Source organism: Phocoena phocoena, chromosome 10 (assembly GCF_963924675.1).
Source record: "Phocoena phocoena chromosome 10, mPhoPho1.1, whole genome shotgun sequence".
Taxonomy (NCBI): Eukaryota; Metazoa; Chordata; class Mammalia; order Artiodactyla; family Phocoenidae; genus Phocoena; species Phocoena phocoena.
Window position 1 is genome coordinate 61,357,534 of NC_089228.1, and position 23,152 is coordinate 61,380,685.

At 41.9% G+C, this 23,152-nt stretch overlaps 1 protein-coding gene across 9 annotated transcripts in view; it reads left to right on the plus strand.

Annotated features, from left to right (window-relative positions):
* DST (dystonin) overlaps window positions 1-23,152 on the plus strand; it is a 496,581-nt gene that overhangs the window by 350,523 nt on the left and 122,906 nt on the right. For 5 of the 9 annotated variants that reach the window (XM_065886381.1, XM_065886382.1, XM_065886384.1 and 2 more), the window contains 5 exons: window positions 10,060-10,212; window positions 12,290-12,523; window positions 13,202-13,468; window positions 16,531-17,079; window positions 19,118-19,294. In XM_065886381.1, coding sequence (XP_065742453.1) covers window positions 10,060-10,212; window positions 12,290-12,523; window positions 13,202-13,468; window positions 16,531-17,079; window positions 19,118-19,294 — 1,380 coding nt within the window. Of the gene's footprint in view, window positions 1-817; window positions 6,275-6,394; window positions 6,545-6,684; window positions 6,901-7,073; window positions 7,224-8,610; window positions 8,845-10,059; window positions 10,213-12,289; window positions 12,524-13,201; window positions 13,469-16,530; window positions 17,080-19,117; window positions 19,295-23,152 lie in introns of all 9 variants that reach the window. The other 4 variants (XM_065886378.1, XM_065886379.1, XM_065886377.1 and 1 more) reach the window with 1 other exon arrangement.

Sequence of the window (23,152 nt, forward strand, 5' to 3'; positions counted from 1 at the left end):
CAAAGCCATTCCTCTACTGTTATATAGATATGATAGATATTCTACTATATAAATATGATGGTATAAAATAGTCCGTGAGTCACGTCTAAACGTGACATTGGAGCATTAGGGGATTTGTCTGATTTTCAGAGATATCCATGAGATTTCTTTCAGAAATACTGGACCATATGTTTTAGCGAGGATGCTCCAGCATCTTCTTAAAATATAACAGAAATAGCTTAAAGTTTGGCCTATCCTTAAACTTTTAAAACTTGACAACACATATTCAACACAAAATCCAGTATTCAAAAAGTTATCTTTATACTCAATTCCCTCACTCCCTGGAGTACTTTACATACTATTTGTCGTATTTTGAGGGTATGTAACGATTTTTCTGGCTCATGGGTTTTGGCTATCTGTGAAGAAGTCTGTATGCTGTAAACATCAATAGCATGGGGTTTGAAACTCTCTCTTGTGTCAGGAGACTAATCTCACCCGATTGCAGAGAGCATGGTTTGCCTTCTAGGTGTGTGTCCTGTTTCCTCACCCTCATCATTTCCTGTGTCCTCACTAACCTTCTTAATGTACACGATATGAAGTTTTCAGTTCACAGATGCATGTCGTTTTCAAAGCTTTATCACATCCCGTGCTCTCGAATAGATCACTGACATAGGTCACGTGTGCATTTGAGCTGCTTAACACTCACAGCCTTGCCGCGTCTTGGTAAGTAGAGGATTTTTATGTCGAAGTGTCTTTTTTATAAGAAAATGCAAACTAAGTTTCATGACGCTCTGCCCACCCTCGTGTCACTGACTGAGACTTCATGCTTTCCTTTCAGCTGGATAAAGTCATCGCAGGCACCGTTGATCAGGGCACGGGAGAAGTCCTTTCTGTCTTTCAGGCCGTGTTAAGAGGCCTCATTGATTATGACACGGGGATCCGATTGCTTGAGACCCAGCTCATGATTTCTGGGCTTGTTTCACCAGAATTAAGAACATGCTTTGACCTCAAAGATGCCCAAAATCATGGCCTTATTGACGAGCAAGTTCTTAGCCAACTCCGAGAACTCAGTGAAACGAAGGAGATTATTTCTGCTGTGTCGTCCACCACGGTTCCAGTGCTGGATGCTCTGGCTGAAGGTGTGATCTCAGAACCCATGGCCATCAGAGTTCTTGAGATCCTGCTTTCCACGGGCTCTCTCGTTATTCCGGCCACAGGAGAACAGCTGACACTGCAGAAGGCTTTCCAGCAGCACCTGGTTTCCTCTGCCTTATTTTCTAAAATCCTGGAACGGCAGAATCTGTGTAAAGATCTTATCGACCCCACCACCTCTGAGAAGGTGTCTTTAATAGATATAATGCAAAGAAGTATTTTACAGGAAAACACAGGGGTGCGGCTTCTGCCTGTGAGGCCACAAGAAGGAGGCAGGATAACGTTAAAATGTGGGAGAAACTTAAGCATTTTAAGGGCAGCTCATGAAGGCCTCATAGACCGTGAGACCATGTTCAGGTTACTGGGTGCGCAGCTGCTTTCAGGAGGTCTGATCCATTCCAAGTCTGGTCAGAGAATGACTGTAGAAGAAGCCGTGGCAGAGGGGGTGATGGACAGAGACACTGCCAACAGTATCCTCACCTACCAGGTGGAAACAGGCGGAATCATCCAATGCAACCCCGCCAAGCGTTTAACTGTCGATGAGGCAGTCCAATGTGATCTGATAACGTCCAGCAGTGCCCTTCTGGTCCTCGAGGCTCAGCGAGGCTACGTGGGCCTCATCTGGCCTCACTCTGGGGAGATATTCCCTACATCTTCTTCCCTGCAGCAGGAGTTGATTACCAATGAATTGGCGTCTAAGATCCTGAACGGCAGGCAGAAAATCGCTGCTCTTTACATTCCAGAAACATCTCAAGTCATTGGTTTGGACGTTGCCACGCAACTCGGAATCATAGACAATCACACAGCATCGATTTTAAAAAGTATAACGCTGCCCGATAAAATGCCAGATTTGGGAGATTTCGAAGCTTGTGAAAATTCCAGAAGATGGCTCTCTTTTTGTAAATTCCAGCCATCCATGGTCCATGATTACAGGCAAGAAGAAGATGTTTTTGATGGAGAAGAGCCAGTGGTGACTCAGAGCTCAGAACAAACTAAAAAATTATTCCTGTCTTATTTGATGATAAATAGCTATATGGATGCAAACACAGGGCAGAGGCTTTTGCTGTACGATGGAGGCTTGGGTGACGCTGTTCAGATGCTCCTGGAAGGCTGTGGTGCAGAAATTGATGAGAACACGCCTGTAAAAGAATGTCTTGATGTCATAAGACTCCCTGGTGTATTTCTGAATAATGCTGCAAGTAAAGAAACGAGTGAAAGTACAGCTACACCAGGTAGTTTTGATAAATGTCATTGCAGAGAACCTAAACGTAAAGGAACCTCTGAAAATGCCATGGATGAAGAGTTTCAGGAACTGGGAACTAACGTTACCAGGAGTGAATTTCGCCAGTCAGAAAACGTGGCAGATATACTGGCAACTGATTATAAAGTTAAGGATTCATCCAGCCTGTGTGTTCCTAGTTTGATACCACATTTAACAGAGCCTGGACTTGCTGAAGTTAGCCTGCTCAGACAAGACTCTGAAAACAGACTTGAAAATGGTGAAAATCAAAGCCAAATAGAAACAAAGGAACATGCAGATGAATGTAGTCATTCTAAAAACCTTCAAAACTTTGCAAGTGATTTGATAAGTCCTATAGTAAAATCAAAAACTAGTAGAATCTGTGATTTGAATGAAACGGTGAATGAAGATAATATTAGCAGGGATTCAAGTCTCTTGGACTATTCCCCCAGGCTGAGTGCCTTGTTAAGTCATGATAAACTGAGGACCAGTCAGGGAAGTTTTCATGATGTACACACTGCAGAGAACAGTGGAAATAAACGTGAAGCCTTTACATTGCCATTCAGTGACCAAACCATGTTATCGGGTCAAAGAATAAGAGAAAAATTTCAAGACCAGTTTCTGGGAATTGCAGCTATCAACATCAGTTTACAGGGAGAAAACACTGTACAAAAATCTTTCAGTATTGGTTATAGTAACCCTCAGGTACAAGATCAGAATGATGAAAAAATGCTTGCTGCTTCTCATCAGGAACCCGAAGACGAGCAAAGTGAGTCCACGGTGGAAGGGTCCTCCTGTGCCCTGCCCCTGAGGGGTGGTAGTCATCACATCAACATGGCTCACATTCATACCCCATCATCTGAAGGGGCTGTCAGCGCCAGTGCTGGTGACTATGAAACATCACTGCTGGGTGATCAGCAGAGCGACACAGAAACAGATACAGACAGCGATGCTGACTTTTATGACACGCCCTTGTTTGAAGATGATGACCATGATTCCCTGCCTCTGGAAGGTGATGACCATGGTTGTCTGCAGCCCAAGGACTATGACACGCTGCCAGAGGAAGATGACTGGGCCGCTCCTTCTGGAGAGGCGTTTTATGATGTTTCTAAAGAGGATGAACATTCTTTGGGGACCCAAGGGGGACTGGTTGATAGCTTAGGTGTGAGGGGAGAAGCACAGTCTCTGCAGGATTTTCTCATAGTTGCTGAGAAAGCAGAATTCGATTCTGGTGAAAGAATCCACTTAAATTCACTTGCCTCCTATGAGGTGAATGGACGGTTGATGGAAATCGTATCAGAACGGGACAGCACAGATGACCTTGAAGGTGATGAGTCTGACTCATTGACTGACCATGAAATTGTAGGAAGAAAAGAGAGCTTCAGGACTCCATTAAATTCTGAGGGTGCTGGCTGTTGGAGAGGGAGAGGAGAGTATGTAACTGGGCAAGAATTTAAATCTGATCCCGATCGTTTAGATTCTGTGCAAAATGAAGAAAGTTATGGGGACTCTGAGTGTGACAGTAATGATCAGGACGACGATGATGACGATGGTGGTGGTGATGCCAAAGAAGAAGGAGCAGGAGGTGAGGATGGAAAGCCCGTGTGCCAGGACGAGGCTGAGGGTGTGGATGTCCCCGTGTGTGTCACCACTGCACCCAAACCGGGAAACAGCCATGCAAGTCAAAGTAGCAATAAAACGATTCTCCTGGATCAAAAGCACCATCATAGTTCTTTGGAAAAACAGCAAAGTGTAAATGTTTTGCAGCCAGAATCAAGTAGTAAAAGTAGCTTGGTTCCTGAAAGAAGTAACCTTCCAGAATATGCAACTGAGGTTGTTCGAAAAAGCAAAGATCTGTTGAATCATGAGATGGTCCTTAAGGATAAATTGCTGTCTGTCATGAAAGACACGGAATCGGAAAACGCTTTAAGCCCTGTTGGTGTTTTACATAATACTAGTGTCGGTTCAACTTCTGAGCTAGCGGGTGATCTAAAGAACACAGGGGTTAAGTTGATTCGAGGGCCAAAATCTATGGACTCTGTGAAAGGTGGAAATCCATATTATGAGAATGTGACACTTCAGGGTGACTCATCTTCTGATAAAGACATTTGTTCTGAGCCCAGTTTAATAGTAAAACCTGCAGAGGAAAGCCATTTGTCATCCAGAATCTCTGTAACTGACCAAGATCCTCAAGGCAATGGAAAAGATCTAATTAAAAGGAGAGCTGACAAAAACAATATACTAATAGAAGATGAAACATTGGTTCATAAAATGTGTGCAGGTAAAGGAGAAGTGCTTATAGAAGGTCCTGTAGAAGATAATAAATGTCTTCGACTTTTGCCCAGTAAAAGTACAAGGGAGAGTCTGGATTTAGTTAATAGTCTGTTTCCGTTCCCACACATCACACACAGTGAAGGACATAATCAGGAAGGAAGCCTTAAAAAAGCAACAGTAGCCCTTAAAGATGAACCAAAGAATCTGCCAACAATAGTTAGCAAAAGTCCCGTTCAATCTGAGAATCATGAAGAAATATTCGATTCCTCAGTTTCCCAAGTGATCACTGATGACATGACTTCAGACATGACCTTGTCTGAAAGGAATACAAGGATTGAGAAGGATTCAACCACCGATGGACCTGAAAAAGAGCTTGATCTGTTTACTTATTTAAAACACTGTGCTAAAAATGTGAAAGCAAAAGACATACTGAAACCAGATGAAGATACCCCAAGCTGTATTCTAGTAGCTTCCCCTCCCAGGAATGAGCACGTGCAATTAGGAGTTAATAATGTAAAAGAAAAGGCAGCTCTTGCCCAAGAAGACTTACCTCCAAAGGAGATGGTCCAACAGAAGGATCTTCCTACTAAAGAAAGTGTCTCAGAAGGAGGATCAGCAGTTCCTGAGTTCACACCAGAAGGAGATGAAAGCACACCTTCAGTCTTCCCTCTTACAGATGCAGAGGGCTTTGGGAAACATACGGATTTTGTGCAGTCAGAACTCTGTGCAGATGGAATAAGAAATAACTCCAGTAACACGTTAAACACTGACTGCTCATCCTTAGAAATTAACAGTGAGAAAGAAGTAATTGAGCAACAGGCGCGAAAAGAACCAGCCTCATCTCCAGGAGTCCAGGAAAACGAGGTTCAGATTCCTGAGTTATCTCAGGTCTCCATTGAAGATGTCAAGGACATCTTAAAAGGTAGATTGAAAGAAGGTCATATGAATCCTCAAGAGCTTGGAGAACCTTCAGCCTGTGCAGATACTAACATTGCAATTCAAAACTTAATTAAAAGAGTTAGCTCATCATCATTGGTAAGTGAAGCATCTGGTGTGTCTGGCAACTCTAAAACCAGTGACTATGGTATTTCCCCCATGAATAACTCGCCAGAACTAAAAGCAGAGGGCAGAGAGGATCCGCTCTGTACTGCAAACCTCAAGTCTGAGCTGCTTCTCGATATACTTAAGCAAAATCAGGATAGCCAGAAAATTTCGGGAGCATTTGAATTGATGAAAGAATTAACTCAGATGGAGTGTGATCTAGAGAAAAGAGGTAGGACGTCTGAAGTTCTTCCTCTGCAACTTGAAAATGTTTTCTGCAAGCTGCTTGCTGATGGATATTCAGAGAAAGGAGGACAGGGTGGAGAATTGAATCAAAAATCATCTACAGCTTCTGAGATGATGGATGAAAAGCCACACATTCTTGGTGATCATAACAGCAAGAGAGAAAAACCCCATTCCCTTAATTTACAAAATATGAAAGAAAATGGACCAGAAAACTCTCCTGTCTGTGCATCAGCATTGCCAAGAGGCGGGAGGCTGGAGGAGCTATGCGCTGAATCCCCAAACCGTTTGGAATGTATTTCAGGGTCAAAAGACATGGCTTCTGGAGACAGCTTGATGGAACAAGTAAGTAGACTTTACATTTTATAAGGAAGTAGCTTGCATTTGGGAATAATCCCATACATTTTATTTGCTTGAAAATCTGCATAAAGCCTATTGAATTAACATGTCCACATTTGTGTTTAGTTTTCCAATGAGCTACAGCAGTGTTTACAGCACAGATCAAAGATGTGCGAGTATTTGGCTTTGCTTCAAGATATGAGGCCTCCCTTAGGTAACCAGGAGTCTCTGGATAACAATCTAGAAGCTTTGAAGAACCAACTTAAACAGCTAGAGGTGAGAATTGTCTGCTGCCAGTTATGGAGGGTAGTCAGCTGATATTAATTTGGAAAATTAAAAAGAGCATTTTTATATTTTGAATATTAGTTATATTTGTGTTTCTCACTAGGTATATCTGGGATGTGTATTTTTTGCAGACATTTGAATTGGGATTGGCTCCAATTGGTGTGATTTTAAGAAAAGACATGACGCTGGCAGAAGAGTTTTTAAAGTCTCTGCCAGGTGACTTCCCCAGGGAACAGCTCGAGGACCTGAGTGTAAGCCTCCAGAGTCTGCAGACGGCCTTCTCCTCCCTCCATGCCTTGTCTTCGGAAAGAATGAACCACATCATGCTGGCTATTGACTCCGAGATGGTAGGTACCAGACCGTCTCACGTTGAGTCAGAACTAGTGTTTGGGAGAAAACTGAGGGTTTGAAAATTTAGTCATAAGATGATAAACTATTAAGCTCTTAACACAGGATCATTATTTGTAGGAATTTGAAATTTGGGGACAGACAGAAATGAACATGCAATTTTATTTTCTAGTCTAAACTAGCAGTTTCCCATGAAGAATTTCTGCACAAACTTCAGTTGTTCTCGCGTTGGATATCAGAGATGAGCACATCTGTGAAGGATGTGGAGGTCGTGATGGTTCAAGATACTGGACACGTAAAGCAAAGCTTGGAGTTTCTCAAGGCAAGTGTCAAAGTCAATAAGACCAAGTACATCAGAAAACCTGTGGATTGAATGTAACAAAGGTTTAGAAAAAATGTGACTTTGCTGAAGCTATAAAGGATTATTTCCTTTTTCGCTAAGAGGTGTTTGTTCACAGTTGACTCAGCTATAAAATAATCACAACCTTACAGGTGTCATTCTGATGAGGTCCCTGCAGACTTTATAAAACTCTTACTACCACTGCATGTTGAGGTTGGTATTTATGTATTTATGGATGTATCAGTCACATAAAGACAATCATTTAATTCAGTCCTGTAGCTGCTTCATGGTATTAATCATTTCTGTCATGCCTTTCTTCCCCAAGTTCTCAATGTGAACAGCATCCCTCATGAATGGCGGGCAGTGACACTCCTGGCCTGCGAGTCAGAAAACTGAAATTCTGGCCTACTGGATTTATGTTTTAAATTCCCATGGTCTCGTGTATGTGCTGCCACAATTACATGGATATTTATAAATATTAGCAAGGAATATATTTTTAACATCTTTATTGGAGTATAATTGCTTTACATTGTTGTGTTAGTTTCTGCTATATAACAAAGTGAATCAGCTATATGTATACATATATCCCCATATCTCCTCCCTCTTGTGTCTCCCTCCCACCCTCCCTATCCCACCCCACTAGGTGGTCACAAAGCACCGAGCTGATCTCCCTGTGCTATGTGGCTGCTTCCCGCTAGCTATCTATTTTACATTTGGTAGTGTGTATATGTCCATGCCACTCTCGCACTTCATCCCAGCTTACCCTTCCCTCTCCCTGTGTCCTCAAGTCCATTCTCTACGTCTGCATTATTATTATTTCTGTCCTGCCCCTAGGTTCTTCAGAACCGTTTTTTTTTTAGATTCCATATATATGTGTTAGCATAAGGTATTTGTTTTTCTCGTTCTGACTTACTTCACTCTGTATGATAGACTCTAGGTCCATCCACCTCATTAGAAATAACTCAATTTCATTTCTTTTTATGGCTGAGTAATATTCCATTGTATATATGTGCCACATCTTCTTTATCCATTCAGTATTTTAATGTTGTTTCCCTTCAATGTGCTAAATGTACACAAGTTAGATCTTTACCTTTTGGCGGAGTTACATTTCAAGTAACTCTGCCAGACAAGGTCAATATATTCTGAGAGGGATTGTTTTTTAATGTATTAATGACCATAGTATTGAAATAATTTCATCACTACCATTCAGTACGAATGAATGGCTTGACTCAGTGAATTGTGAAAAAAATGTCAATAAGAGCTTGAATCCCTGATAGAAGAAGCATATGTATAATAAATGTTATTGTTAATAGAAACTTTCTATTGTGGCTTAACTCGCTGTTGGTAACTCATACTACTTTTTTCACAGAATGTGTTAAAAGACCTCGGACACACCAAAACGCAGCTGGAGACCACTGCCTTTGACGTGCAGTTCTTCATCTCTGAACATGCACAAGATCTGTCTCCCACCCAAAGCAGACAACTGCTGAGGCTCTTAAATACAACTCAGAAGGGTTTCCTTGACGTGCAGGAATCAGTAACTACCCAGGTGGAACATTTAGAGGCTCAGTTACAGCTAGAACAAGATCTCGATCGTCAGAAGGTCCGCCTCTCTTTGCGGAGTGGGAATTCTTGGTATTTAGGTCTTCAGTGTGAAACCTGTAATGTAAACCCCAGGGGTTGTGGATAAGAGAAGACAGGAGAGATTTTCTGGACTGGCAATGAGTGAACAGGGTATAATATAGCGATCCTACAATATATAAAAGTACTGTGTGCCATAAGAAGGCTATAATTAGTTGCTTTTAATTTTCATGACCTCCCTCAAACTACTGTTTTCAGAGGAGAGTTTTGATTTTTTTTCTAGGAGGAGGAAATGTGGATGCATTGAGAAATTTCTGGGGATAAATTGATGAACATGTGGATAGAGAAGGTTAAGGGTATCTTTTCCCTTTGGGAGGTGGGTGGGCATGGCAGGGTAGGGCCAGGCTCTGGAGCCAGGCTGCCTGAGTTTACACCCCATTTATACCACTCACTTGCTGTGGGACCCAGGGCAAGTCACTGAACCAGTTTTCTCATTGGGAAATTGGAAATCGTAGCAGTGCTTGCCCGGTAGTATTGTGGGCACCGATGAAAGAAAGAATATAAAACCCTCAGGACCTTGCCTGGCATGTGTCAGGCTCCTAGTCAACATGATCTATGGCTATAGAATAAATAACTAGTATGTATATAAAAGGAAAACAAAAGATGCAAGTAATGGCTGAATTAATCTCTTAGGGTGATTTAACGAATTATATTGAGGTGGTCCATCCAATAGCAATAATGAGCAGAGGTGGGGATGGAATTAGCCACAGTGATTAAGGAGAGATATTGCGTGCAAGGCTCCTTTGATCACTTCTGGAAGCACAAGCATGGTCTCCAGCACGGTAACCGGTTTACACGTATCGAATATTTTAACAGACAAATCACGACTAACTTCTGTTTTGATATCCTTTTGCAGAATTAATTGTGTGTGTCGCAGGTTTCAAGAGCTTCAGAAAGTGGGATGTTTCTTCCTGTCGGTCAGAAGCTCCATCTCTTACACATATGTGTGGCCAGTGTTCTGTTGAGCTGTCATCCAAACGGGATCTCCTTCCTTGTACATGAGACATGCTCTCACTTTCTGTGTACCTTGCTCAGTGTGTACCCCACTGCTATCATGTTTACAGCATACTTAGGAGAGCTTACATAGAGGAAACTTGCAAAATGTGTTCTCGTAAAGAGCTATGACAGTAGTGAGTTGGTGGCCACATTCACGAGGCTTTGCTTTTGCTCCCTTCAGATGGTGGAGGAGCGTCATCAGGAGTACAGAGAGAAACTCCAGGGCATCTGTGACCTCCTCACCCAAACCGAGAACCGCCTCATTGGTCATCAGGAAGCCTTCATGATTGGAGATGGCACGGCTGAGTTAAAGAAGTACCAGTCCAAGCAGGAGGTAGAATCTAGCTTTGCATTAGTGGGTTGAGTTGATGTTAAGACTGATTACAAGTATTTGGAAAGCAGTTCAGGTTATTGGAAAGTAGTCATCATTTTAGCTTTTCGGAGGCAAGGTGTACCCAAGACGCCCCCAGACCTGAGCTTGAAACTTTATACTAAGAGTCATACGTCCAGCTCCAACAAGCCAGGTAATTTTCCTGGCTTTTTTTTTTTAGTGAGACATTGAGTGGAGGCGATATAAAGGAGATTTGACAGTGGAAATACCTTGTGTGATGAGTTAGAATTTGGATCTGTTGAAGCCCAACTCACTTGCACATCAGGAGACATAGCCATGAGTTTGGGTTCTTTTTCTCTCTTAGCCCCATCCTATTCCTTTCATTGTTCTCTGGAATTCGTTTTTTTTTTTTCACTGAAAGAACAAACAATAATGACAGATAAAGTTTTATTTTGGTGTCAGGAGAAAGAACATTCTCGTTGTAACGAGATCATCCAGTCCCAGACTCTGCACATTGTCAGCTTTGTACCTTAATCTCTCTGGGCCTCACTGCCTTTGCTCAAACTTCCACTGCCATGTTATTGTCAGACTCAACTAGATATTTTATGTAAAGTGACCAGCACAGTTAATGTCATATAGTAGTGGCTCAGTAAAGAGTGTCTCTTTCTTTATTAAAAAATATTTATTTATTTTAAAGTATAGTTGATTTACAATATTATATTAGTTTCAGATATACAACACAGTGATTCAACATTTAATATTGGGTTGGCCGAAAAGTTCGTTCGGGTTTTCCTGTAACATCTTACGGAAAGACCAGAACGAACTTTTTGGCCAACGCAATAGATGATACACCATTTAAAATTATTCTAACATATTGGCTTCATTCTCTGGGCTGTACAATATATCCTTGTATTTTTTGTATTCTATACATAGCATTCATGGATTAGAAGAATTGATATTGTTAAAATGTGCATACCACTCAAAGAAATCTGCAGATTCATTGTGATCCCTATCAAAATACCCATGACATGTTTCACAGAACTAGAACAAATAATCCTAAAATTTATATGGAACCACAAAAGACCCCAAATAGCCAAAGCAACTTTGAGAAAGAACAAAGCTAGAGTTATCATACTCCTGGATTTCAAACCATCCTACAATGCTATAGGAATAAAACAGTATGGTACTGGCACAAAAACAGACACAGAGATCAATGGAACAGGATAAATAGCCCAGAGATAAACTCACACAGCTATGGTCACTTAATCTACAGCACAGGAGGCAAAAATATGCAATGGGGAAAAGACAGTCTCTTCACTAAGTGGTGCTTGGAAAACTGGACAGTATCTCTTTCAATTCAAATACTTCCTAGAAAAATTTGGGGAGACTTAAAATAAAACTATGGAGAAAAACAATATGAAGAGTTAAACATAGTACTCTATAGAGAATGAAAGTGTAAAGGAGGAAAAATTACATAGAGAACTCTAGACGAAGGAAAGCTGTAACTGTTGAGGAGAGATCTTACTCTGAGCTTCCTAGCAGCTAGGGCAAAGAAGCGAACATTTTATTTTATAGAGCTCTGGTATTTAGAAGAAGTCATCATCTTAGTATAGAAATTACATTAGGAATAATTTAGCTCATAACTTTGAGAACTATTTGTTTTTATCCTGAGCAGCAGATATATGTTAAAATTAAATGTTTAAAAACAGAACATATAATATTACCATGTATTTAAAAGCTTTAATAAATGTACTCACATAATGTAAAAAAATCTGGTATGTGCAAATATGTATAGATTACATTTGTAAATACTTAATTGTTTTCAGTGTTTTACAAACCACATCCATTTGTTAAACTTGCAAATCTCATACCTTTCTTTAATGTTCTCTGAGGTTTCAAATTATATTAAATATTGTGATTTAAATAAACCAACTCAAATTAACAGAGTATTGAATATGCTTTAACAACCTGTATGTGCTAGATTCTTCTCTGCCCCCCCCCCCCGTTTTAGAATTACAATTGTGGAAGAATTAAATAAGTAGTAATTTACTAAGATTTTATTTTTCTTTTATGTTATAAGGAATTACAGAAAGATATGCAAGGAAGTGCACAGGCATTGGCAGAAATAGTGAAAAACACAGAGAACTTCTTAAAAGAGAGTGGTGAAAAACTGTCACAAGAAGATAAGGCTCTGATTGAACAGAAACTTAATGAAGCTAAGATAAAGTGTGAACAGCTTAATTTAAAGGCAGAACAGTCGAAAAGAGAGCTGGATAAAGTTGTGACGACAGCAATCAAGGAAGAAACGGAAAAGGTCCTTATTCAAATATGTGGTACCCTGTTCCTACGGCTTTGTTGAAAATGATGAGTGTAACAGCGCCTTGATTTATTACGTGGTATCAGGTGGTCGTAAGTGATGATTAGCACCAGAGACTAGAATTCTGGGTTTTCACGTAGGCAATTGACCAAATACTACAAAGTTTGAAGAATTGGCTTTGTTGAACTTTAAAAAAAAAAATTTTATCGAGGTATAGTTGATGTGCAATATTATATGTGTCAGGTGCACAACATGGTGATTCATAATTCTTAAAGGTTACACTCCATTTAGAGTTATTATAAAATATTGGCTATCTTCCCTGGGTTGTACAGTATATCTTAGTAGCTTATTTATTTTATACATAATAGATTGTAGGCTTTGTTAAACTTTTAAAAACAATTTAAGTGGGATTGTCAGGCTTCCTACTTGTGAAATGTGTGAGGTCCATTAATTACAGTTAAAACTTTGGAATGTGTTTTTAAGAACAGTGGAAACTTCAGGGTAACTGCCTGTCGCTGTAAGGCTTAATTTCAGTGTGTTCAGTTTTCATTGTGGGTCTGGTTTAATTTCCCTACTCTGATTTTCAATGATCTAAGTATTTGCTTTTGGGAAGTCTTACAACACTCTTGCCTTGGCCCACATTCAAGGTTGTCTCTTGTGACCTTTCCTGCCCAGGTTGCAGCTGTAAAGCAGCTGGAAGAGAGCAAAACCAAAATCGAAAACCTTTTAGACTGGTTGGCAAATGTTGACAGAGACTCAGGAAGGGCAGGGATGGAACAGAAACAGGTCATTGAACAGAACGGGACTCATATTCAAGAGGGTGACGGCAAGTCGGTGATGGGAGAAGAGGATGAAGTTAATGGTAACCTGTTGGATGTGGATGTTGATGGGCACGTAGCGACCACCAAGGAGAACCTGAACCAGCAGTACCAGAAGATGAAGGTGAGTGGTTTTAAACAGATGATCTTGTTAACGTCTATTTTCAGGTCTGTAAAGACAGGAAGCACTTAGCATGTGAGTTATCTTTTCAAACCTCAGGGACCCTTGAGAGTAAAGTCTTTGTTTTAGGGTCATCAGTATGTCCATGTAAGTTATGGTGAGAATTCTAAGCAAGTGAAAAACAGTGGGAAATACATCATTGGATGTGGTGTTCTTCTCTGTGAAGCAGAGTTGTAAGGAATTAATAGAAATAACAATAATAGCTAATGTTCGTAAAGCAGTGACAGTGGACCAGGCACTCTTCAGAGCTCTTCCCATCGTGACTCATTACTGTGTTCATTTAGTTCTCCCCACCACTCTGTCAAATGAGAATATCATTATTATGGTGATGAAATTATTATTATTAATGTTATTCTTATTCTCATTTTACAGATGGGGAAACTGTAACTTACAGAATGAGGTGTCTTGCCTGAGGTTACACTTCTAGTAAGGGATGGAGTTGGGATTTTAAACTAGGCTGTGAGCTCAGTCCCTCTGCTAAATTCCAGCCCGGGCTTGCTGTGCCCTCCTGAGTTTACTCAAGTTCTCTCCAGACTTCAGGTCATCTTTTTGGTGAAGGCTGTGGCTGAGAAGAGGAGTGAAAATTCACTGCATGAAAAATCTAGGGCTAACATTAATGCTGCTACAGGAGCCAAGGGAACATTTGAAAGCCATTTTTAAAGAGTCACATAGTTGGTCATTTTATTTCAGTGTGTAGCTTTTGATGGGCAGATGCCTGGGCCTGGGGAACATTTGCAATTCTGTTGTTTGCCTCCGAGTCTTTGTCTTTGGAGTCTTGGGAATAGAATGCCCTCTGTGAAGCTCTTCTAGTACAGGAAGTAGAAAGGAAACCAGAAGAGCTGGGATATTCATTACATCACAATTTCAAGGGGCTATTCCAGAACCTGACTGTAATTGTGTCTTAAAATGAAAAATCTAATGAATTCCTAAAGGAACCTGTGAGTCAGGTACAAAGGAATCAGGAAAGGTTAGTAACTTGACCAAAGGAGTGAAAAATACCAGGGTGGACCCAGACATACAGGTGCCTTACCGGAAACACTTGTTTTTAGCCACAGCATGAAGTTTGCCTTCTGAACTTTTCACTGCTAAGAGTATGAGAATCTGAAAGTGCTTCACAAATTCCTGCTCTCCTGGCAAAGTGGAGAGATGGCCCAGAGGCTCGGGAGACACGAGGGCTCTCGTACTAACTCTCTGTGCTACGTGTCCTGGGCCCAGTACTTCTCCTCCTGCAGCCTGTCTCCCCTCATCTGTAAAAGGAAGGGATGGGTCAGGTGACTTTATAGGTATTATATACATCTGTCTGACCACGGAGATGGTGTATGAATATAATTCAGATACCGAAGAGAGAGAAAAGCCTGCGGGAGAAAAGTTATTTAGACGAAAGTACTTGTCCTATGCCCACTGTGTGTCAGGTGCTGTCACAGACAAGGGGACAAGGATTGATGAGTCTGTTCTCGGCTGGCAGCTGGGATCAGACTTCGCGGGAACAGCTGTCCCACAGCAGTGCTTCTTGGCCCTTTTCACTTGATGGCATAGAATGATATTTTCTCAGCCCCTGAGTGCTCTGTTTTAGGTAGTGAGCAAAGTAAATTCCCTGTCTTGGTGCTTGCCTGCTGGGGGGTGACGATAATAGGGCAGGCAGTAAACATCCAAATTCTGTGGGATGCTGGAAGGTGGTAACTTTTTGCCAAGTTAGGTACGGGTGGGCGGATGGGGTGGGACCACCTTTCAGGGTTAATAGCCTCGTCCAAGTAGGTCCACACGGGGGGATGAGATTCCTGCAAAGACTCAGAGGAGGTAGGGGTTGCAGGCAGGTAGGTGTCTGAGGGGAGAGCTGGAACCAGACAAGAGAACAGCTGGAGAAAGAGGTCCAGATGTGTCCGCGGGTGGGGGTGGGGTAGAGGTGGGAGGCAGAGTGTGTGGTGTGGGGAAGGGGGAGGGCCAGGTCGGAGAGGGAGTTCGGAGGTGATGGGATCAGGCTGTATGGCTCCACGTCAGACATTACAAGAAATGTGGAAAATGGCCCAAAAGGATTACTATGCTTTTTTTTTTAATTGAAGTATAGTTGATTTACAATGTTGTATTAGCTTCTGCTGTACAGCAAAGTAATTCAGTTATACATATATATGCATTCTTTTCTATATTCTTTTCCATTATGCTGTTTACCACATTTTAATGGCATATTGGGGTGGATGGAAGAAACTGGTTATGGCTGGAGAGGAAGGGACTCTAGCTGCGGAGGCCCACACGGCTGAGGGCTGAGGGCGGGTAGCTGTGCACACCTATGACCTTTCTGCCCCACACCTGTGACCTGCCAGACACTCTGCTCTTGCCTCCAGGGTGGACTTTGATCCCTGACATGTGCCCGGCTCAACAGGCAGCATTCTCTGTGTGCGGTTTCCTGTGCTCCTTTCAGCAAACCTGTGATGTGTAGGGTTATTGTCCCTTTTTCCACATGCAGGAAACTGAGACCCAGTCAGCTGAGTAGCTCCAAGATGCTCCTTTATTATACGTGTTCCTTTAACTTCCTTTGGGCTTCTCCGAATGTATGTTGTTCTTGCTTACTGATGATCGTAGTGTTTTTATAGGTTTCAAATTATAGATTCTTTTTTTCCTATTAAATATCTTTTCAGGATCATTTCCTAAGAAAAAATATTGTACTTCCTTGATCAATAATTAGGTAAAGACATTGACAATCCCTTCAGGGGGCTCGTAAGGAAGGGATGAGTAAAATGAGAGCAGATTGCAGATGCTTGTTTTAAGGCTGGAACAGAAATTTGTTCCGTTTTTCCCAACCTTCTCAAAAACAGTACTTTCCAGAGAAGATTGGAAATTTTAAAATTAGATTTTAAAATGAGCTGCTCCCAAAGCAGCTTTTGCTTTTAGGATGTTCACCATTAAGAGGGAAACAGCGGGCACCCTAGACGGGTTGATGGGAAGCAGGCCTGCGGGTCCTGGGTCTGTGGGTCCTGCATCCACATGATGCTTGATCTGCTCTCCCGCAGGCCCAGCATGTGGAGCTCGCGGCCCAGCACCAGGCTGTCCTTGTGGCCACCCAGGCGGCCCAGGCCTTGCTGGAGAAGCAGGGCCACCACCTCTGCCCGGAAGAAAAGGAGAAGCTGCAGAGGAACGTCAAGGAGCTGAAAGCGCATTATGAAAGCGCGCTGGCCGAATCGGAGAAGAGGATGCGGCTGACCCACTCCCTGCAGGAGGAGCTGGAGAAGTTCGACGCCGACTACGGCGAGTTTGAGCAGTGGCTGCAGCAGTCAGAACAAGAGCTGGAGAACCTGGAAGCAGGTGCCGACGACCTCGGTGGTCTGACGGCCAAACTGAAGAGGCAGAAGAGCTTCTCGGAAGATGTCATTTCGCACAAAGGAGACTTGAGGTACATCACGATCTCTGGGAACAGAGTGTTGGAAGCAGCCAAGTCTTGCAGCAGGAGAGAGGGAGGCGGCCGGGCTGAGCGGGGCCACCTGGATACCTCTGCCACCCACAGGGAAGTCCAGGGCAGGCTAGACCGCGCCACTGACCGCTTCAGGTCCCTCTACACGAAGGTAATTTCATTTTTTTAAAATTGAAGTACAGTCCATTTACAATGTTGTGTTAATTTCTGCTGTACAGCAGAGTGTTTCAGTTATACATATATATTCTTTTTCATATTCTTTTTATTATGGTTTATCTCAGGATATTGACCAAAGTTCCCTGTGCTATACAGTAGGACCTTGTTGTTTATCCATCCTTATATAATAGTTTGCGTCTGCTCATCCCAGACTCTGAATCCTTCTCTCCCCACCCCACTCCACCTTGGCAACCACAGGTCTGTTCTCTATGTCTGTGAGTCTGTTTCTATTTCCTAGATAACTTCATTCGTGTCATATTTTAGATTCCATATATAAGTGATATCATATGGTATTTGTCTTTCTCTTTCTGACTTACTTTACTGTGATCATCTCTAGGTCCATCCATGTTGCTGCAAATGATATTACTTTGTTCATTATTATGCCTAAGCAATATTCCATTGTATATATGTACCACATCTTCTTTATCCATTCATCTGTCGGTGGACATTTAGTTTGCTTCCAAGTCTTGGCTGTTGTAAATAGTTCTGCTGTGAACACAGGGGTGCACGTATCTTTTTGAATTATAGTTTTCTCAGGGTATATGCCCAGTAGTGGGATTGTTGGGTCATATGGTAGCTCTATTTTTAGTTTTTTAAGGACCCTCCATGATGTTCTCCATAGCGGCTGTATCAATTTGCATTCCCATCAACAGTGCAGGAGGGTTCCCTTTTCTCCACGCCCTCTCCAGCATTTATTGTTTGTAGACTTTTTGATGATGGCCATTCTGACCGGTGTGAGGTGATACCTCATTGTAGCTTTGATTTGCATTTCTCTGATAATTAGCGATGTTGAGCATCTTTTCATGTGCCTCTTGGCCATCTGTGTGTCTTTGGAGAAATGTCTATATGTCTCCTTCCCATTTTTTGATTGGGTTGTTTGGTTTTTTGTTGTTGAGTTGTATGAGCTGTTTGTATATTTTGGAAATTGAGCCCTTGCCGGTTGCATCGTTTGCAAATTCCGTAGGTTATCTTTTCATTTTATTTATAGATTCCTTTTCTGTGCAATAAGGTAGTTTCATTTTAAGGCATGAGGAATCTGTGCGTGTAGTTTTCGTTCTGTCCTCTTTAGTTTTGGAATTAGAAGCAAGAAATCTGAAAACTGAAGCAGGGAAAATAAAGTATTTTCATCCTGCTTCCCTCAGTCTTATTCATCTGCTTTACTTCTGAAAAATATGTTTAAAGATTAGGAACGTAAAGTTATTTTTTAAGTTCATTTGGAGTGATTTCCAGGCAGCCCTAGCTGTAAAACTCTGTGATACCTGTTTTGCCCAGCAGGTGGCGGGTATATTTTGAGTCTAAACAGAGTGGTTTGCTGTTTGCAGCCTCTGAAGCTTGAGAACGGAAGCCTCCTCTCAGATAATTCCCTTCACAAGGAATTCGTTTTACACATATATTTGGTCTGTGTATTATTTTAATACTTAATAGCTAACAGACTGTTTCAATTTTATTATTCTCCTGGACCAGTAAGAGGGTTTTGTTTTAAAAAAAGCAAAACTGAGAAAACATGTCCCCGTTTAGAATATAAGCTGACCAGGCTGCACAAATGTCTTGAAAAGCATCGTTGGCTGTTGGCCTTGGCTTCCTTCTGGTCTAGATTATTTGCCCTCCTTGTGTTAATCAGTCTTGTGCAGCATATAGAAGTGATTTATGAAGCACCTTGAAAACCTTTCCATCTGATGCATACTATACACGTGGTGTGTAAACTCCGTGGAGACGAGCCCTCTCTGATGATTGACACCTAAACCCTTCATTCTGGATTAAGATCCAGCCCTCATGCAGATGTTTTTGAATTGGTTAGTTTTTGACTTGTTAGAGGAAGCGTCTTCCTATAAAGGAGAAAATCTTCACCCTACAGTTTTTGCTCACTTTGGTTGAAATCTGGTGTTTTACAGGTGGCGTAACCCATAGGTCCTGAAGATTATATATAAAAGTAGTGGATTTTAATCCCCACCCTTCTCTCTTTCGATTTTCAGTGCAATGTCCTTGGGAATAACCTCAAAGATCTGGTGGATAAATACCAACACTATGAAGATGCTTCATGTGGGCTTCTCTCTGGGCTCCAGGCTTGCGAGGCCACGGCGAGCAGACACTTATCTGAACCTGTTGCCGTGGACCCTAAAAATCTGCAGAGGCAGCTAGAAGAGATGAAGGTAAAAAAAAGAGGGAAAAGACAGATCCAGCCCCAAGGTAGTCCCGTGGAATGCCCTCCGCTCTCCCCCACTTTTGTGATCGTTCCCCCAAGGGCAGGGGAGGAAGGGATGGGAAGATGTGTGTCTCCCTCTGGGGGGAGTTACAACTTGACGTCTGTTCGTTTCTCTTTCTTCTACTGTGGTTTAGCTGGTCTGACATTGCTGTCATGGTTCGTATTCCCATCCTCCTCATCCCCAGACAAAGACCAGTCCTGCCTGGGCCACTTGGTGATCTTTACAAATACGAAATTATTTTTCGTATTTTATATTGGAGTCTAGCCGATTAACAATGTTGTGATAGTTTCAGGTGCACAGCAAAGCAACTCAGCCATACATATACATATACATGTACCCATTCTCCCCCAGACTCCCTTGCCATCCTTGTTCATTGTCTTCTCCTGCATTACCACCAAGCTCCACAGGGCAGATGCTTGGTCTGTTTTGTTCACTGCTGTATTCCTGGGCCCTCGTAGGTCCTTGATGAACATTTGTTCATGAATGGACCGGGGGACGGAGAGGGTGTCACTGTCACACTCCGTGTGGGTTCCTGTTGGGTTACCCCCGATTCACAGAAGTACACACTTCAGTTATCACCTTGCCCACTTCTCAGAGAGGCCACCTGCCCTTTTGAACATTCAGACTTGATGGGGGAATTGTGTAAATATCTCAGCCCCACCCACAGTGGCAGAGAGAGTCTAGCCATTTCTTACATTCCAAGCATATTTTAAAATCCTCATGTGAGGGGAGAGAAGTTTTGAAAATTTTTATTCTTCTTCCATGTGACCAATAATTTTGAGTTTGAAAGTTTCATGTCTTAAATCTTTTCTGTACTTCCTTTTAGCAGGTGGGTAGCAATAGCTCATTTCCGCCTAGATAGAAAGCAAACACTGTAATGCCAGTGAAACTACTGCCTTTCAGAATTTGGTTGCATCTGTTAGTTACAGAGTCAGAAATCATTATTGTGCGTTAACAAGGGAAACAGATACCCTACTGACTTAGCTTAATGTTAGGTACTGCCTGAGACCAGTGTCTTCTGGCTGGAAGAAAGCTGTCTTACCCTGGGGTGAACTGTGGCAGGTTAAGGCCAAGCAGAGAGAAGTGGGAGGAAGCGTGGGGTGAAAGGAGGAAGGAGGGGCTGGGGCCGAAAGGATGGAGAACTCTGTGTTTTCCTGGGCTGGAGTTTACCCAGCGCTACACAGGCACCAGGGCCATGTCCTGGGCCAGGTCAGCCCTGACGTTGATGCAGCTTCTGCACTGCAGGGGTGCATTTTCAGTCTGGAGGCTTTTTTGTTTTTTTGGTTTTTTTTGGTTTGGTTTTTTCTCTCTCTTTCCGACAAGCCCAAGAACAGATCTGTCTTAATGAAGCTTTTGGTCCGCACGGGATGACGGGTCCAAGGGCAGTATATGTTGGCAGAGGAGATGTTGTGACATAAAGGCCATTATTTTAATAGGAAATGCCTGGGAGCGGCATAATTATTAAGATTGCTTATATTACATTTAATTAGGAAGTTAGGTATTTTTAGCATCGGAAACTGTGAAATAGACATAGCACATTTTAAGTTAGGTCTGTATTAACAAACTGATTTACATCCTGTGTAAAAGTAGTTTTAATGTAACTAAGGCAAAAAAAAAACAAACAGAAATGAAATGAATGCTATGGCTTTTTAATGAAATGGAAACATGGATTAATTCTAGAACTGGAATACTACCTTGGTATGTGCTGAGGAAAAAGACTCCTCTAGTCCTCAGGCAGCCAAAGAAATAGAAAAAGAGTGCAACGTCTCAAAGGAGAATTAATTCCAATTAAGCCGCAGCATAATTTTAGAATTAAATGCGTGATTAAAGTTGTTCCTGGCATATGGATGTGTTTTCCTCAAAGATGATCTCAGCAGGTAGAGAGGATACATTTTTATGAGGATTAAGGAGTCTCCATCTCTTTCATTTTATTACCAACATCTTACAATCATTTTTCTTTTAACAGTAATACAAACACATAAGACTACTACCAAACAATCAGTCTTTTCTACATTTACAATACTCACTTCTACTTATATTCTGTTGTATGATAAATGTAATTTGGGACACCCAGTGGGTACATTTGAAATATTTTTGGCCAGTAACACATTGCTACTAGCATGATTTTTAAAGTGGCTGTTGGCTGTGTTGTCAGCAGTCTGATACCCCTGGGCTAGAATGATGCTCTTCACAATCAGTGGACAAAACTAGATTTTAGCTTCATACAAAGCACAGAAAGGCAGGATCCTGGGACCCTTCTAGAGGTCTGGGTTTGGAGCCAGGCATGGGGCCAAGTAACATTGACAACATCAACCTTCCAGGCTTGCTCTGATCTCTGGGAGGGTGATGAATGTCGGGAAACTTTTATGAGCTGGACGAGTGCCCACGGCTTTGTAAACTTCACCCTTTTCTGGTCCAGGCTGGAGACCAAGGTCATCATCTTGCAGTGTTCCCTGTCACGGATGCTTCTTTCATGTTTTGATTTCATTGAAATCCATTAAAAACAATATATGGCACCCATTTGAATACTTTAATTTGCAGTTTTGTCCCAAAGTAGTGTTATAAACCACTACCGCAGCTAAATTAAAACCTGATAACATTAGGAACTAAAAACTACTGACTCTCTTGAACATAATTATGAAGAGAAAGGGCATAGGATGTTTTGAAGAGAAGAGGTGAAGAAGAGATGCTTTTCTTGTAATCCATTTCTAAGTTTTAGGATGGTAGGCAGGGCCATCTTTGGTACTGGATGTTTTGTAAAACCATGATCACTTTTAAATAAATTTATTCATTCAAAGACATTTATGTTCTAGGCCCACTGTTAGGGTTTTAACCCCTTTGTGTCTTCAAAAAACCTATCTCTGTCCTTGGGGAACCCACATTCTAAAAAATAATTTTTGGAGGTGCCTTTAAATTTATTTCATTTCCTGTATAACTGTGTGATGCAAATAAGCTGTACGTGTGGCTTAGACTTCAGTCCGTTTATAGGTAAAGTTCCTATTTTGAGGAATTTCTTACACTTAACTGCAACTAAACTTGTGGGGAGAATTTCCCAAACTGATCACTCTGATGCAGATTCTTTGGCCTCTTAGAACAATTGTAGGATCTGGTATTCAGATCACAGATCCCATGCTGGTCATAGATTGTTGGGCCTTTGGACATATGCACAGCTGCCTGTATATTATCACAGTTTCTTGGATATGAGAATTAATTGAGGAAAATTTTGCCATTGGCTTTAGACATTTGCTTTTTTTTTGTTGTTGTTGAAGGCTGAAATGGAGGGGGATCTTTTAAAACCTTACACTTGATATCTTCATTTATTTACTTACTCATTCAGTTGTTTATTCCAGAAACTTTTGTTAATGCCATGTGCCCAGCACTGGGCTAGGCAGTGATAATAGAAAGCTGAATGCTATCAATTTCTAGTTCTCAAGGAGGTTCCAGTTTGATAGAAGAGACAAATCAGTGCAGTGTTATTCACAGGGCATGTGTGGGAACTTCTGGGGGCAGTGCTCCAACTTGGGGTGAGGAGAGACAGGGAAGAAGGCCTCCCAGCTGAATGTTACAGGTAAGAGCCAAGCTCAGGGTCGCCTCCCAAGGTCTGTGTGTAGAGATGCTAGGGCCTTGGGTCCAGCAAGAGCAAATCGCTGAGGGATAGCTGTGTCGTGGGATGCTTCTGGAACAGGAGGGGGAGAAAGATGAGATTGAAGATAGAATTAAGAAATAGATTCCCTTGGACAATTGATGGCAGGCTCCAGTATCCCCTTTATTCTGAAGCAAGAGGAAGCTATGAACGATTTTAAG